The sequence below is a fragment of the Vitis riparia genome, unplaced genomic scaffold, assembly GCF_004353265.1.
Source record: "Vitis riparia cultivar Riparia Gloire de Montpellier isolate 1030 unplaced genomic scaffold, EGFV_Vit.rip_1.0 scaffold525_pilon_pilon, whole genome shotgun sequence".
Classification (NCBI taxonomy): Eukaryota; Viridiplantae; Streptophyta; class Magnoliopsida; order Vitales; family Vitaceae; genus Vitis; species Vitis riparia.
Genome location: NW_023269695.1, coordinates 180,676 through 196,522, shown reverse-complemented (window position 1 = coordinate 196,522; position 15,847 = coordinate 180,676). Strand labels below are relative to the sequence as shown.

Genomic DNA, 15,847 nt, shown 5'->3' with positions numbered 1-15,847 from the left:
TAAGTTTTATATGAGAGTTTTCACATTTTTATGTAGAAGTTTCTATTTTGAAAACAAAAACTAGAAAGTGTATCCAAAGGTTTAGGTTATATGTTTAAAAATTTAAAATTTGAGAAATTAAAGATTTTTAATATCTTAGTTTTTTCAAATATTTTTTAAAAATTATTAGCTTTTTAAATCTTATTTTATTAAAATTAAAAATAATTTTAAATACATATAATTAAAAAAATTGTATTATTTTTTAAAATAAGCTATATAGCTTTTCCTTGTTAAATTTCAATGTAAGCATGGTTGTAGCAGAGTGGATAATATTGTATTGGGAACCTTGAGGTATATGGTTCAAGCTCTTCTGAGTTTTTTAAATTTCTTCACATTGATCCCACATTGGAAGTGAGAGGAAGCATAAATAATTTATAAACCTCTTCCCATCCTTGCAAGTTAATTGGCTATTGGGTTGGGCCATAGGGCTCATTGCATAATTTCTTGGCCCATTTTGCCAAGAAGACTCAGTCATACGAGTAGACACTAGGCCAAGGGAAATGTGGGCTGTTTTGCCAAAAAGAAAAAGAGGTGGTGGAGTTCACCCTGCTCCACGTCACTAGTCCAACGTCGGTTTAATGGCCATAGGGCTCATTGCATAAGAAAAAAGAGGTGGCAGTTTTGCCATAGGGCTCATTGCATAAGTTTTATATGAGAGTTTTTGCATTTTTATGTAGAAGTTTCTATTTTGAAAACAAAAACTAGAAAGTGCATCCAAAGGCAAAAATTTTTTTTTGCATTTGTATGTTTAAAAATTTTAAATTTGAGAAATTTAATATCTCAGTTCTTTCAAATAGTTTGTAAAAATTATTATCTTTTTAAATTAAAAAGGCAAAAAATAGGAAACATATCCACTTTGATGCTAAATTATACATTTATTTTTTGCTTTTTCCCCTCTAATTTCAAACTTGAGATAGCAAAAGTGGAGTGAAATCGAAAGCCAAAAAACCAAAAGCATAACTGAGACTTAAATTGAGTGTAATATTTTTTTTTTTTTTTGTAATCAACTTGATAATTTTGCAAAGCATAGATTTAATTGATACCAAAGCATAGGATCATTTTTTATTTTCTCATCGTAATTGGATTTGGAACTTCAAGTAAACATGTCAAAAAAATAAAAATAAATTTCTAGAGAGAAGTATAAGGCAAAACTAGAGATTACCCTTGTACCAAGATTAAGCATGGCAAAAACTTGAAACTATAATCTCAATCAATTCCATAAATATTAATCAGCCAAAAAAAATAAAGTCCTGAAAAAATGGAATTTAAATCCACAACAAACACCAAGCATTTGCCATTCCTTCAAATCCTACAAACGGTAGGCATCTAATTTTAGAATGAATTAAAGAATAATATACATTCCAATCATATTTGGTTGATTTTAATTGGAATCATACCTAAGCCCCTTGTTCTTATATTGCTTTGAAACTGGGAAGGAAAGTAGTTAGAGTAGCTTCATCCTCCCATTCTAACTCATTCCACCACTCTTGCTTTCCTACCATCACAACTCTACCTTGATTGGCACTGTTGGAGTTGAGTGGCAGCCTCTTCAGCTTTGGACACCCGATTACTTCAATTCTGTCAAGGTAAAGAAAGGGCAAGGGATTCCGGTACACATTCTTCAGTTGGGGTAAACCATTTAACTCCAGTCGTATGAGTTTTGTGAATGGGCTCAGATTTCCTCCATCCTCTGCACCTTTACCTATCACTTCTTCTATTTCATCACATTGTCCTATTTTAAGATATTGGAGGTTTGGGGCAAAAATAAGCCATGTCAAATTCTTCAACATCTGGCATCTATTGATGGCCACTTCGCAAAGGCCATGGAAGCATTTGGCCTTTGGGTTGAGACTGCTATACCCCACTGTTTCCTTTCCTTTCCCTGCCCAATCAAACTTAATCTCTCTCAAACTATCCAAATCTTTCACCGTAAGCCCAGCGAGATGCTTCATATTTTCGAGAGATGATAGGTTGAGTGAGCTTGAACCTTTGAACATCTTGAGGCAGATTGCTACAGTGCAACTCGGTAACTTTCTGGAACTTAAAAATCTCTTAAACACAGAGGCACTTGCTATGGTGACACTTAAATGCGTCAAGTATTTCAAACTCTCCAATTCCTCTACCAAGGACTCATTACCATATGATTCAACGCTTCCTTCAGCTACTTGATCATAAAGTCCACAATTGTACATGCCAACCACTTGCAGCATTAAAAGATTTGATATTAGTCCTCGTGGAATTGAAGAGAGTTTAGATGTACACAATCTCAAAATCTTCAATTGTACGAGATTCTTCATCTCAATTGGCAACTTCTTTATCTCTGTACCAGATAAATCAAGATATTGCAATGAAACCAAATTAGAAATATCTGATGGTAACTCAACTATTTTGGTTTTTGATAAGCTCAACACTCTTAGATTGGGCATAAATTGGAAAAAACCATTGCTTATAATCTGCAAATCACTATTCAAATCTAGAAGAAGTATCGAGAGATTGGAACATGTAAGTGATCCTGTTAACTTCACAATTCGGTTGTCCATCAGTGAAATCCTTTCCGTCGTCGTCCATTTGACAAAGTCAGGTGCTTGGGTCAAACCGGCACTTGCTTGTACCAAAAACTTGCCCTTCATCTCCCCCATTTCACTGGTTATCCACAAGGCCATATCACGTACAACATCATGAAATTTTACAAATCTACTATCTGAAGATTCCTCAAGTAGACATGCATGAACAAGAGTACTGATAATATTAAATCCCTGATTTCTGCCTCCATCCGTGTCATCAAATTCATCTAAAAATCCCTCACAAATCCATTGATATATCAAAAGGTCCTTAAGTATGAAAAAATCTTCTGGGAATAAAGAACAATATAAGAAGCAAGATTGAACTATTTTGGAGGGCAAACTATCATAGCTGTATTTCAAAAGTGGGTACACTCGGTGCCCCATACCTGGAAAATTTGAAGCACGTGTTTGCAGTACTCTAATTGCATGCTTCCAATCTTGGGGTGTCACTTTAGAGGCCATGGCTCGCCCTATGGTAATTATCGCCAGTGGCAAACCGCAACACTCTTTTGCAACCATTTCGGCCAGCTCAGGTATTTCTGGATCAGAATTAAGGGCGTCCTTTCCCACACATTTTTGAAACAGATCCCACGAATCCTTCCATGCCAAATATTTCACTTGGATCTTCTTGTGAGCTCCCATTAGCCCGCACAAGTCCTGAGATCGAGTGGTGAATATCAGCTTGGACTTATTTTGTTGGTCAGGAGGTGGAATTCCCACTTCTAACAGATCCATTTGCTCCCACATGTCATCCAACAACATCACAAACCTCTTTTTGCTCAAGGCTCTCCAGATGTCTTTGGCTTTCTCATGGCGGCTTTTGCTTTTCCATTTATCATCACAGAATCCTACCTTCTCCCAAATCTCATTTTGAACCCGCTCTAGATTTGGGGTTCTTGAAACCACTACCCAAATTACGACATCAAAATTGTGGTATGTTTTAAGGAAATGATTGTTGATTTGTGTCAAGAGGGTGGTCTTCCCAACGCCCCCCAACCCATATAAGCCGATCATCCCTACATGTTCTTCTTCGAGACTCCTGCAAACTTTGTCAAATGTTGATTCCAAGCCCACAGTGGGTCGGCCGGGTATTTCCTCCACAGGAGCTGGAGGTACAATATCAGCCACCACCTCAAAATTACGTCCTTCGCTCTTTAGAGTAGCCATATCTTGTAGCTTCCTGACAACTTTTTTTCCCAACGTGTAGCTGGAGATGCAATGCTTGGGATGGCAAAAACCACGTAATCGTTTCTCCTCAATGGTCTCCGCACCCTCTCCAATCAGTTGACCGACTTCAGTTTCCATGGCTTCCACCCTGGAAAGCCAGCCTTGTACTTGATCCAGACGCTTCATCTGTTGTCTCTCAGCCACATCCACCTTCCTATTCACATCGTTCTTCAGCTCCCTTAATTTTTGAAGCTCTGTTCTCAAAGTAACCCGATTTTCTGCAAGCTTGCATGTGTAATTTGCTCGAGCTGCAGTGCAATCACAACAACCAGCGATGTCGTTGGTAGAGATTGAGACTGAGAACACGTTTCCCATTGATGTATGAAAAACTCCAAGGAGAAGGTAAGAAAGAGGAATGACAAATTCGAAGCAGAAAAGGAATGCATTTTATTTGCAGATATTGGGAAATTGATGAGGAGAAACAAAGGAAAAAGGTGATGGGATCGAGGATGATGGGGCACACATGGGCCCCTTGGCAAAGCTAAGTTATCTACGGTTTTCTTTCCCTTTTTTTTTTTTTTTTAATGATAATATGGTGAAATTGAAAATTACTTCACAATGCATCTGATTATGAATAGAATATACTGAGTATCTTTGTTGTTCTAAGCTCGTTGATTTGGTATTATAATGCTTACTAATGTGGTATAATAATTTATTAATATTTTGGATCTTATTAAAAATTAATTAATTGAAAATAACTAAAATGATAATTAAGTTATTTTATTAAAAAATAATTTTTATAATTCATTTTTCTAATAATTTAAAGCTTTTACTAATTATCATTGAATCCAAATAACTTTCTTTCCTTCCTTATTTAGGTTTTGATTTGATAAATATGAATGGATAGTTATACTATATTAACATACTAATGTGGTAGCATAGATGTATTTAATACCTCCTCAAATATTATTAAATAGAATATACTTGACCTTGAAGCTAAAATATTTAGACAACTAATTGTAATAAAAGATGAGAGAAAACTTTAAAAATGGCCACTATTATTAGGTAGACATTGGCGGTCAAGTTGAAAAGAATATATGAATACACTAAAATCTAAGTCTTTATTATTAGGTAGACAATAATATTGAAGTTGAAAGGGATGTGTGAATGCACTAAAATATTAAAAACATTTTTTATAAAGAGAGAAGTATTGCAACTTTAATTGAAAGTTTGAAATTGTCAGTAACTTGTAAAATCTTTCATTATTTTGGGATCACAACACTTGAATTTTGGAATATTTGGAAAATTTGGAAGGTTTTTCTTTTGTCTTTTTATTTTTTTAAAGCCAATTCTTTTCTCTCTTGGAGTTACCATGGTTAATAGTCATATTTTATCCATTTAATTTTTAAATATTGAGTAAAAAACATTTTAAAATTTTCAATTATATATATGTATGTATATTTTCTCACTATTATTTCTATTTCTAATAATATATAATTATATATCACAATTCAATTGAATGGCAATGGCAATGGCAACCCAATATTGTTTTGACTAATGAATTGCAGCCCAATCTCATTTTTGGTTCAATGACAATTGGGTAGCGGACATTGTCAAACATAATGTCTTCATATGTTACTTTCTTTACTTCTCCCTGCCCTCCCTGTAGCGGACACAAAATTATAAAAAATTTGTGCTTTCAGTTCCGAGTTGCCAGCTAAGAACTATGTTGTAATAAGTAATAACCACCAGCCATGTCATATTTGCTTTTCTGGACTCGAACATGGTTTGAACCGCCAATGTCGATACCATCCGTGTTCGGGGCATCTTCAGGTGCACTTATAGTGATGTTATTGATGTTTGCTCCATCACATTTTGTCAAAATGATATGGGCCTTTTGGGGATTGATATGTGTCAATCCTTGAAGTACTAGGTCCGGGCAAGTATAAATCTTGAGTGCCTGTCCCAAGACATGAAAAATCTTAGGCCTATTTGGTTGTTGTTTTTGAAAACTATTATAGAAAACGGTTTTTGAGAATAGTTTTTGAGAACTATTTTTTGTGTTTTTAGAAAAAAAAAAAAATTGTGTTTGGAAACTAAATTTTGGAAAACAGTTTCTGTTCTAAAAAAAAAACAAAAAACATGTTTTGTTGGGTTAATAAAAAAGTTTTGTAGAACAAGTAAAACAAAAAACATATTTGAAAGATGTTTTTTTTTTCTCTTCCAATTAATAAAATGTTTTCTTCAAGTAACTTTATATTATAAATTTATAAATAATTTTTAGATACACAGTTCATTAAAATTAAAAAATTTATTTATTTTATTAATTTTAAAATAAAAATATTTTTTATATTTTTTAAAAATAAATCAAACATTATAGAATCATTTTTATTAACATTTTTTTTCTTGATTTAATCTTTAATTTTATTAAAAATTATAGTATATTTTATTAAGATGAGATAAAAAATTTTAAAAAGAATTAATTTTCACCTAACAAGCTTGTAAATAAAATAAATAGGACATGAAAGTAAATGCAAGGAAAGAGATGGTCACTTTCCAAGGGATCCCACGGCTGAAGATGGTGTTTTGCTTGGGTTGACCAATAGATTTTACCACCTAATATGTTTTGAAATTTGCACTTTATGTATGAATTTTTTTTCCAACCATGTCCCTTCAAAATATCTCTGTGTCCATTCCACTATTGAGAAATGTGTTTACCCAATATTATTACCTTATTTACAAATGACTACCCTCACCCTCAGCCGTCTCTCATCTTCTTCAAAATTGAGAAAAAGTCACCTGCAAAACCCTCTCAAAGCAACTCATTTTCTTTCTCTTCCATGTCTTTAAGAAAATTTTTTGTTTGTTTTTTTAACAAAACAACTCAAGAAAAATCAAAACTGAGAAACGGGAAAAATCATAATTTTTTTTTTTTTTTTTCTGTTTTCATTCTCGTTCCCCACTTTTCTCAGCAACCAAACAGAAAAATATAAACGGAAAAAATAAAAAACTAACAACACGTGATAAAAAAAAGTTCAAATCTAAAAAAAACACAGAGAATAGATATTCTCTTTATAGCTTTTTTTGTTTTGTAAACAGTAAAAAAAAGGGGCAAAACACCTTTTTTTTGTTCTCTAAAAAGTGTCATTTTGATAACACGGAGAACAAGAAAAACAAAAACAACTTTCTCAACCAAACAAGTTTTTAGTATTTTTTGTTTTCAAGAACAAAAAACAGTTCTTGAAGACACCAATCAAACAAGCCCTTACTATTTGTTGCATTGTTAAGCCATGTATAGGATTTTGATTTCGATATGACATTTTCTATCCGAGCAAAAGCGATTGAAAAATAATGAAAACGTTTTCTACTTACAGGTACTCTCGTTCGGTCTTGCCATGAACCTGCCCCTTGGCCATCTATAGTTCCACTTCCGGTCAAAGTAAGCCCTTTCACATATGAGAAGAGGATCCAATGATTGTTCTCAAATAGGGATTTATTGGTGCTTGCTATAATTTTTCCTGCCACCTGTGGAGAAATCAGTGAAAAATGAAACCTTCCAATTGAGGTTTTGAATTCTGTCAAATGCTATATTAATTTGAATAAAACATTGCTTAGTCCTCCATATTTTCAACAAATTAATCACCTGAAATTCGATAGAAGTGGGCACACATGGACCCGAAAATTCGATAGGATTCAATAAGAATGTCTTCGCTGGTACATTAAGGGTAGCACACTGTTGTTGAACGTTGTAGGTTTCATTCCATGCCTTCAGAAATGCCTGTACATACAAGGCACATAAATGATATCTTTTCTATCCGTTCTATCATTTATGGTGAAGGGTCCCACATAATACAAATAAAAAGAGCCTAAAGTGTAGTATCCATTAGTATCCAATGGACATATAAAAATATGATGATATTTCTAATTAAAGGAATCAATTACCATCCTCTTCTAACTAAATTCTCAATACCATGACAGAGAAAGCAGTAGTTACCTGAGAATCATCGGTTTTTCTATCACCAACAGCTCCATAATTCATCACATCATATAAAGGCGAGCTTGCATTTGTAGTACTGCTGAAGCTGGATAATGTTACCATGCATAAAATGAAGAAGGAGAAACGATCCTGCATGCATAAGCCATTAATATTTTCCCACTCATAAAAATTCTATCTTGTAGTCCTCGAAACATTTAAAATTTAGTAGCAGTAATGTCATTCTACTATGTACCTTCATATTGATGAGAAGGATGCTCACTATTCTATCGTCACTACAAAGTTTTACATTTGGGTTATATCCATTGATATTCCTTCATAGGTAATAGGTTTTGAAGCTGTGGGGTTTATATCTTATTCTCTCATCTTGTGGGGGTAACTGACAATTAATATTTCGATTTTTCCTAAAATGTTTGATATAACTTTTGCTTTGTTTTCATTATTTTCCGAAATTGTTGTTATGGTCTCTATCTTATTCATAATAATAATAATAATAATAATAATAATAATAATTTTTGAATGGGTTGAGCATGATATACATGGAAGAGTAGAATGGATGTCTTAACAATTTTTTAAGTTGTGAAGTGTGGTATGCGTGGATGATATTTCCATAAGGATCAACATATGTAAGGAGAATGGCAAAAATTTCCTGATTGACATTTGCTATTTCCCTAATTTCATGTTTATAAGGTATTTTAACACATTCCTGTCTACCCATTTACCAGTTTTTGAAATCATTAACTCTTTATTTATTTATATCAAAGTTTGAAGGAAACAAATTAGAAAGGAAAAATGGAAAAAAATAACAAAAAAAAGGACAATATATATATTTGAAATCACTAGGACTTAATTTCATGTTTATAAGGTATTTATTTATTTATTTAACACATATTAGGTTGGGTTGAGCTCCACCCATATTTCACTCCTAAAAATAACAACCAAAAATTCTTCTTTGAATTTATGGTTGCATTAATTTGGAAAAATTTTTTTTTTGTTTTTTTTTTTAAAATTTCCTAAAAAGCTTTTTAGTTTCTAATTTTTTTTTCTTGAAAATCTATTCATCACGAAAAGTAAAAATTGTTCTTGAAAAATGAAATTTATAAAAATCTTGTTTTTTCCCATGTAAAATAAGGAACATATATATATATATATATATATATATATATATATATATATATAATTAGTCAATAACTAAACAAAATATTTACATAATATTTATATGTGATAATGTTTCATTGGTATCTATTTTTTTATCTGTATTTATATATATCTATATATATATATTTATATATATCACAAGGTCTTTTATGTAATTTATTTCTTTTTCATTTTCAATATTTTTACTTTTCGATCTGAACAAAAAAAAAAACAAATTGGAGTTTTAAATACTATGAAATTGTTTGGCAACTACTTTTGAAATAATTTTTTGTTTTCCACAACAAATATCCTATTTTCTATTTGTTAAGAAAGAAAGCTATTCTATTTTCTATTTGTATTTTCATTTTCTAGAAATGAGTTTAAAAAATGAAAAATTTTGGAAACAACAATTTGGTGTTTTCAAAATTTTCTTAGAAAAAGTAGGAATGATTTTCCAAAAAGCGAAAAAATAGAGGTGAATAAAATAATTTAAAACACATAAAAATAATGTATATATTTATCAACAATATCACAATATTATGATTTTGTAACTTTTTTTTTTCAATTGTTGAAACAATGTTTGAAGAGGTAGGAATACAAGAAAAGAAATATGAAAATAAATTTAGACCATCAATATTTTTAATAAATATTCAAAAATTGATAACTTTTAAATGCATCTTTAATTATTAATAATAGTACCAAATAAATAAATTGAATTATTGTGATTGTTGTTGTTATTATTATTATTATTATCATTATTATTATTAAAAAGGAAGAAGTATAGAGAAGAAAGAGAAGTTGAATTTGTCAAAATCCAGATTCATATCAAATTTTAAGAAAATTCAAGCATTATGAAGGCCTCCAATAAGGTCTCTATTGAAAGGTATTGGATACCTTATCCATTTGAGAACCTTATTCAAAGGTTTGTAATTAATAACTAATCTAGAGGCACTTCGTTCAATTTCCAAAGGTTTTTTAACATCGAAAATGGCACAACTCCAAGGAGAGTGACTCTTTCTAATAAGAATTTTATCAAGCAAATCTTTTATTTCTTGTTTACAATACTCAAGTAATTGAGCATTCATTTGAATTGGTCTTGCCATAGTAGGAATTTGATTTTCATCGAATCCATCAACATAGGGCAAGGAGACCTTATGTTGCTTTCTACTCCAAAAAGCATTGGGAATAGAACAACATAGATCCGTCTCAATTTGATTTTTGATTTTTTTTCGATTCTTGTTTACACGTATTTTTGCAAAATATTTTCCTCAAGAAGAAGAGATTAAGTAAAAAATACTCAAAATTCAAAGAATAATCCTTTTATAAGAAACCAAAGCATAAGAAATATTCAAATAAAAAATATCAAAACACTTCAAAGAAAGTAGATAAAGAAGATGTTAAATGTTTCAAATGTGGCAAGAAGGGACATACAACACCAAATTGCAAAATCAAAGAAATAATTGCCTACCTAGATATAGAAAAATGCCTCAAACAACAAATGATTAATCTTATCAAAACAAAGTCACTATCAAATTCATCTAGTCAAACATTGGTAGAATCATCTATTGACGATCAACTTCTTCTAATAGAAGATAGCTCTTCCAGCGAGTCAAGCAAGTCTTCCTCACAGTCATCTTATGATTATGTAGAAAATTGTCTTTATCATATCAAACAAGTAAATGTAATAACTAGTGAACAAAACTTCTTAATGGAGTTAATTGACAAACTTCCCGATCAAAATCTTCAAAGAGAATACTTTTAAAAAAATTTGGAAATTCAAAAACAAAATAATGAAAAAATCATAGAAAATACAAATCAATACAACCTAAAAACTGTTTTAGCACAATTTTCTGCGCCTAAACCTATAGGAATTCAAGATCTTCAAAATGAAATAAGTCAAATAAAACTTCATATTAATAAGAAGCAAAACCAAAATCAAGATATAGAAACAAGACTTCAAATGTTGGAACATGCAAAACTTCAAAATATAGAAAATATAGAAAATGAACAATTAGAAGAAGGAGAATCTTCTCAATTGTTTGTAAATACTATAACAAGAATGATTACTCAAAAAGGGCATATCAAAGTAAAACTTTTTATTAAACTTGATTTCTTAAAAGAATGATTACGCCTTCATAAGGCGTGATGTTATCATTGATAATTGATGAATTTTTATATACAAATAAAATTAAGGGGATGAACTTAAACTATTACTCTAATTCAAACACCATCTCCAACTCTAATTCAAATTAATAATAGCATTTTACTTAAGCTAAACTAATGATAGTTAAATATTCATATTTTAATTAAAGACGAACATTAACTTTCACTACCATAGTCATCCTATCTTTGATTTTTCTTGGTCAAAATTGCTATATATTTTAGGATTTAGTAATATTATAATAGAGATTAACAGTCAAGAAATAAGTGTTGTTGCTAAGGATCAACATTGTTTAGTTGTTTATAATTGAAATAACTAACTATTTGCTATAGGTTATGTAGGTATAATTTTTTAGATTTGGTTGTATTATTTAAATTTTTGTTGATATATCATGAGTCATCTGATGAACCCTTATACTAATCTTGTACCTTGATAATTCAATCAACATCAGTCAATTTCCTCAAAGAATTTAATAGAAAATATTTGTCAAAAACATTGTGGCGATCTTGAACAATGTTGGCTAAGATATAAGGGATGGCTAGATGATAATCCACCACATAATATAGAACTTTAGGATATTTTGCATATTTTCATAAGGGTTAGGTTTAACTCCCTCAATCTCATCAATTTCTTTTGGTCAATTTCATGATAAAATACCAGAGGAGTGTTACAGCTTTTGCATGAGGAAAGAATAACGCCTTCTTCAATTGTATATCAATAACAATTCTTAATTGTGATAGTGGGGGTATGCTTGTAAATTCATAAAACCATAGAAGGCCAGCCCACAGTCTATTTATAATAGTAATGGTAGAGCAAAGCCACGTAGAAACCCACTGGCAAGTGCAACGTGTCACATCCCAAAACCCACTCCAAGGGTATGACGGTCATTTCACACCTCAAGCCCAAAGGCTCAAAGTGGAAACGATTCAAACATTTGTATTGTAACTGGAAAATTACTAATTACCAAACTCCTATTCAAAGTAGTAGAACAAAAATTCTAAAATCTCCATATAACAATTTTTGAAACTAACACATCAAACCAAGTGTTGTTGTCCAAATAACACCAAACTCAAATAATTCTAAAGAAAAATAAATTTTTAACATCTAAACAATGCTTAAAATAAAGAAAGTTTTGACAAAAATCCTAACAAGCCAATTTCTCCTCCTAACCGTCACTCCTCACCCGAACTAAGAAACAAAGGGGGGGGAATGAGTTCAAAGCCCAATAAGGAATATAAATACAGTTTCATGAATCAAATATTTTCAACTATACTTACAAATAGGAGATATAACATATACTCTATTTATAAAACTTTTGAATTAAAACATGCTAATGCATTTAAACAGTTCAACAAACATTTTCATATATATAAAAATCATTTCATATCCATTCCAAATCAAATACATTTCAATTATTTTCACTCTGGTTATCAAATAGCAAATAGTGTCCATTTAAGTGGGACTTTACAAATAGGTGGCTAGCCTCAAATGTTCCTTTTAAGGTGGACGGAACCAAACACTATTAGTATTAGTAACCTCTAACCAAACCCCTAGAGGTTGTGGTCCAAATCAATTACATTTCCCACTATGAAAATGTAAATGTCAACTATTATATCCCATTCACAAGGGCCAAAAAGTCAACTATTATATCCCGTTGACAAGGGCCAAACAAACCATTGTCAAATTCTTTATTTTATTTATTCCAACTTATAAAAGCAGAAAATCCCTAAGTATTTTGATATAAACAAAATAAATGTTATAACACATTTTTTTTCCATACAAAAATATATTTGATCCATGCTTAAAAGCAAAATTAACAATTATACATTTCAAACAACATATATATATATATATATATATATATATATATATATATATATATATATATATAAAATTAGTTTCCTTTGCAAAATCTATATTAATTTCCTTTACTTCAAAAGAAGTCCTCAAAAACTTTGGAGAAAAATAATCCTGGAAAAATCTACTCTTCACTTAACAAAGTATAAGAGAAATAACCATTACTATTTATCTAAAATTATAGGTTTGACAATCCTAAAATTTTAGGTATTCAAATTAATGTTTTTAATTATGAAAGATAATTTAATCTATTTCTATTTTAGAAAAATTAATAAATTTCTAATTCATATAAAACTTAAATTTTATTTTCAATTTATTTCTTGGGACACAACATAATTTAATTAAATTGTAATTTATTTCACTAATTAAATTATATGCTATTTATTAACTTACACCCATCATCAGTATAATTATAATACCAAAAACTTTACTTCCTTTTATTTATAAATTCTATTCTCTCACTTTCAAGTTTTTTTTCTTTCACAAAACATAACCTATACACAACAACCCTCCATCATTGTTAATATAATAATAATAATATATATTTATATCAACCACCAAACACCATCCGTACACATCTTCCTTTATTATTAATTTATTATTTTCACCATTCTTCATCTTCCACATCCACCCACTCACACACTCCACGTGCACACCTCTTTATTATTATTAATATTATTATTTTCATCATTCTTCATCTTCCATATGCACGTATTCTTCGTCCTTTAAAAAAAATAAAACCTTCCTCCAGTGCACACACATTCTTTATTTATTATTTATTTTATTATTCCTAATATTTTCCAATCCTTTAAGCCACATATAATAATATATTTATTTACTCATTCATTTTTATTTTTATTTTTGAAATTTCAATGCTTAGATCTATTCATCTAAGAAATTCTAAATTTCCCTATTTTCATCAATAGAACAACCTATATTATAATTTCAATATTTTGACCTAAAAATTTTAAATAGATTAATCCTAACCTAAATCGAAATCTTCCAAAGAACTTTTTTTATTATTATTAAATAAAAACTTAAGATTTCCCAATTTGAACTTACCTGGAAAAATTTGAACTTCAAACTCTGAACCTCTAACCCTTGAGCCCTAGGATCTCCAATTCTCTAATTTTGGTTGATAGGGTTTTCTGAATAAATAAGGCAATAAGAATATCTAATTTATACCTAGGACTATTAATTGTAAAAGGACTCTTTCACCCTTAATGAGTTTAATTAATTAATTAATTACTTTATAATTTACTATTTTGACCCTAGAGTAAATTTTGAGGTGTTACATCCTCCCCTCTATAAAAAAAGTTTAGTCCTCTAAACTTGACATACCTGGGTCTTGAAAAAGATGTGGGTGCTTTTCTCTCATCTCCTCTTCTAATTCCCAAGTGGCTTCTCGAATTCTGTGATTGCTCCATTGGATTTTTACTAACTTGACAACAACATGACGTAGTACCTTGTCCCTCACATCCACAATCTAAATTGGTACTTCTTCATAAGTCAAGTCTTCAGAAATCTGAATAGGCTCCAACTCCACAATATGAGAGGGGTTAAAAACATATTTCCTCAAAGTTGAAACGTGGAATACATTATGAATCTCAGACAGGCTTGGAGGCAAGACCACTTTAAATGCCAAAGTGCCTACTCTTTCTAATATTTCAAATGGACCCATAAATCGAGGACTGAGCTTTCCCTTTATCCCAAATCTCATCATCGATTTTATAGGCGATACTTTTAATAAAACATAATCACCTACCTCAAACTCCAAATCCCGCCTGCGATTGTCAACATAACTTTTCTGCCTACTTTGAGCTGTTTTTAATCTCTCTTTAATTAAGGCAACTTTTTCAACTATCAACTGCACAAGTTCAGGCCCCAAAAGTTTCCTTTCTCCAACATCATCCCAACAAATAGGAGAACGAAATTTCCTACCATATAGCCCCTCAAAAGGTGCCATCCCAATGCTAGCTTGAAAACTATTATTATAGGCAAACTCTACTAAAGGTAAGTAATCATCCCAATTACCTTTTAAGTCTAAAGTACAAGCTCTCAACAAATCTTCCAAAACTTCAATTACTCTTTCTTATTAACCATCAGTTTGAGGATGGAAAGTAGTATTGAAACTCAACTTAGTACCCAAAGCTTTCTGTAGACCATGCCAAAATCTAGATGTAAAACGAGGATCTCTATCAGATACTATGAAAACAAGTACACCATGCATTCTCATAATCTCCCTAACATATAAAGAAGCTAGACGGTCAATAGAGAAGTTGAATTTCATTGGTAAGAAATGAGCAGACTTTGTCAATCGATCAACAATCACCCAAATAGTATTATTGCCCCCTAAGGTCCTTGGTAACCCTGTCACAAAATCCATAGTAATATGTTCCCATTTCCACTCAGGAATAAAAAGTGGTTGCAATGACCCTGCTGGTCATTGATGCTCAGCTTTCATTGTTGACACACCAAACACTAAGCCACAAATTGTGTGACATCTTGCTTCATACCTGACCACCAATAATTCTGTCTCAAATCTTTGTACATCTTTGTCCCTCATGGGTGGATCGCAAGCTTAGAACAATGAGCTTCCTCCAAAAACTCCCTCTTTAAGTCTCCATCATTTGGGACACAAAGTCTAGTCCTAAATCTCAAAATCTCATCATCTGATAAAACAAAGTCAGGCTTACTACCTTTTTTAACCTCCTCCATAGGTTGCACTAAATTCAAATCGTTCTTTTGCAGGGCTTTAATTATCCCAACTAAGTTTGGTTGCACTCTGAAATTCGCCACAAGTGCTCCTGAGTCCAGAACTCTAATATGGACATGCAAACTCCTCAAATCCTCTATTAATTGCCTCTGACAACCTTTAATAGCTATTAGGGAACCAATGGATTTCTTACTTAAGGCATTAGCTACAAC

The 15,847-nt window shown here is 31.1% G+C and overlaps 2 protein-coding genes across 2 annotated transcripts; both read right to left on the bottom strand.

The window, feature by feature from the left end:
- Positions 1-1,451: 1,451 nt before the first annotated feature.
- On the bottom strand, positions 1,452-4,145 carry LOC117909980 (probable disease resistance protein At1g61300). The gene has a single exon (XM_034824025.1). The coding sequence runs from the start codon at positions 4,143-4,145 to the stop codon at positions 1,452-1,454; it is 2,694 nt and encodes an 897-aa protein (XP_034679916.1).
- Positions 4,146-5,487: 1,342 nt separating this feature from the next.
- On the bottom strand, positions 5,488-14,885 carry LOC117909979 (probable polygalacturonase At3g15720). Its single transcript, XM_034824024.1, has 5 exons — positions 14,685-14,885; positions 7,765-7,896; positions 7,414-7,548; positions 7,143-7,295; positions 5,488-5,730 (listed from the first exon to the last, which is right to left on the bottom strand). Exons 1-5 carry the CDS (start codon positions 14,883-14,885, stop codon positions 5,488-5,490), a joined length of 864 nt encoding a protein of 287 aa, XP_034679915.1.
- Between the last annotated feature and the right edge of the window lie 962 nt (positions 14,886-15,847).

What these genes read in the sequence shown, in the direction of transcription:
- LOC117909980 (XM_034824025.1), bottom strand. Translation starts at nt 4,145, where the DNA reads ATGGGAAACGTGTTCTCAGTCTCAATCTCTACCAACGACATCGCTGGT.
- LOC117909979 (XM_034824024.1), bottom strand. Translation starts at nt 14,885, where the DNA reads ATGGCACCTTTTGAGGGGCTATATGGTAGGAAATTTCGTTCTCCTATT. An exon ending in GGCGGGATTTGGAGTTTGAG is followed by an intron (nt 7,897 to 14,684) that starts GTAGGTGATTAT and finishes TTATGCATGCAG; the next exon opens with GATCGTTTCTCCTTCTTCAT. An exon ending in CCACTTCTATCGAATTTCAG is followed by an intron (nt 7,296 to 7,413) that starts GTGATTAATTTG and finishes ATTTCTCCACAG; the next exon opens with GTGGCAGGAAAAATTATAGC.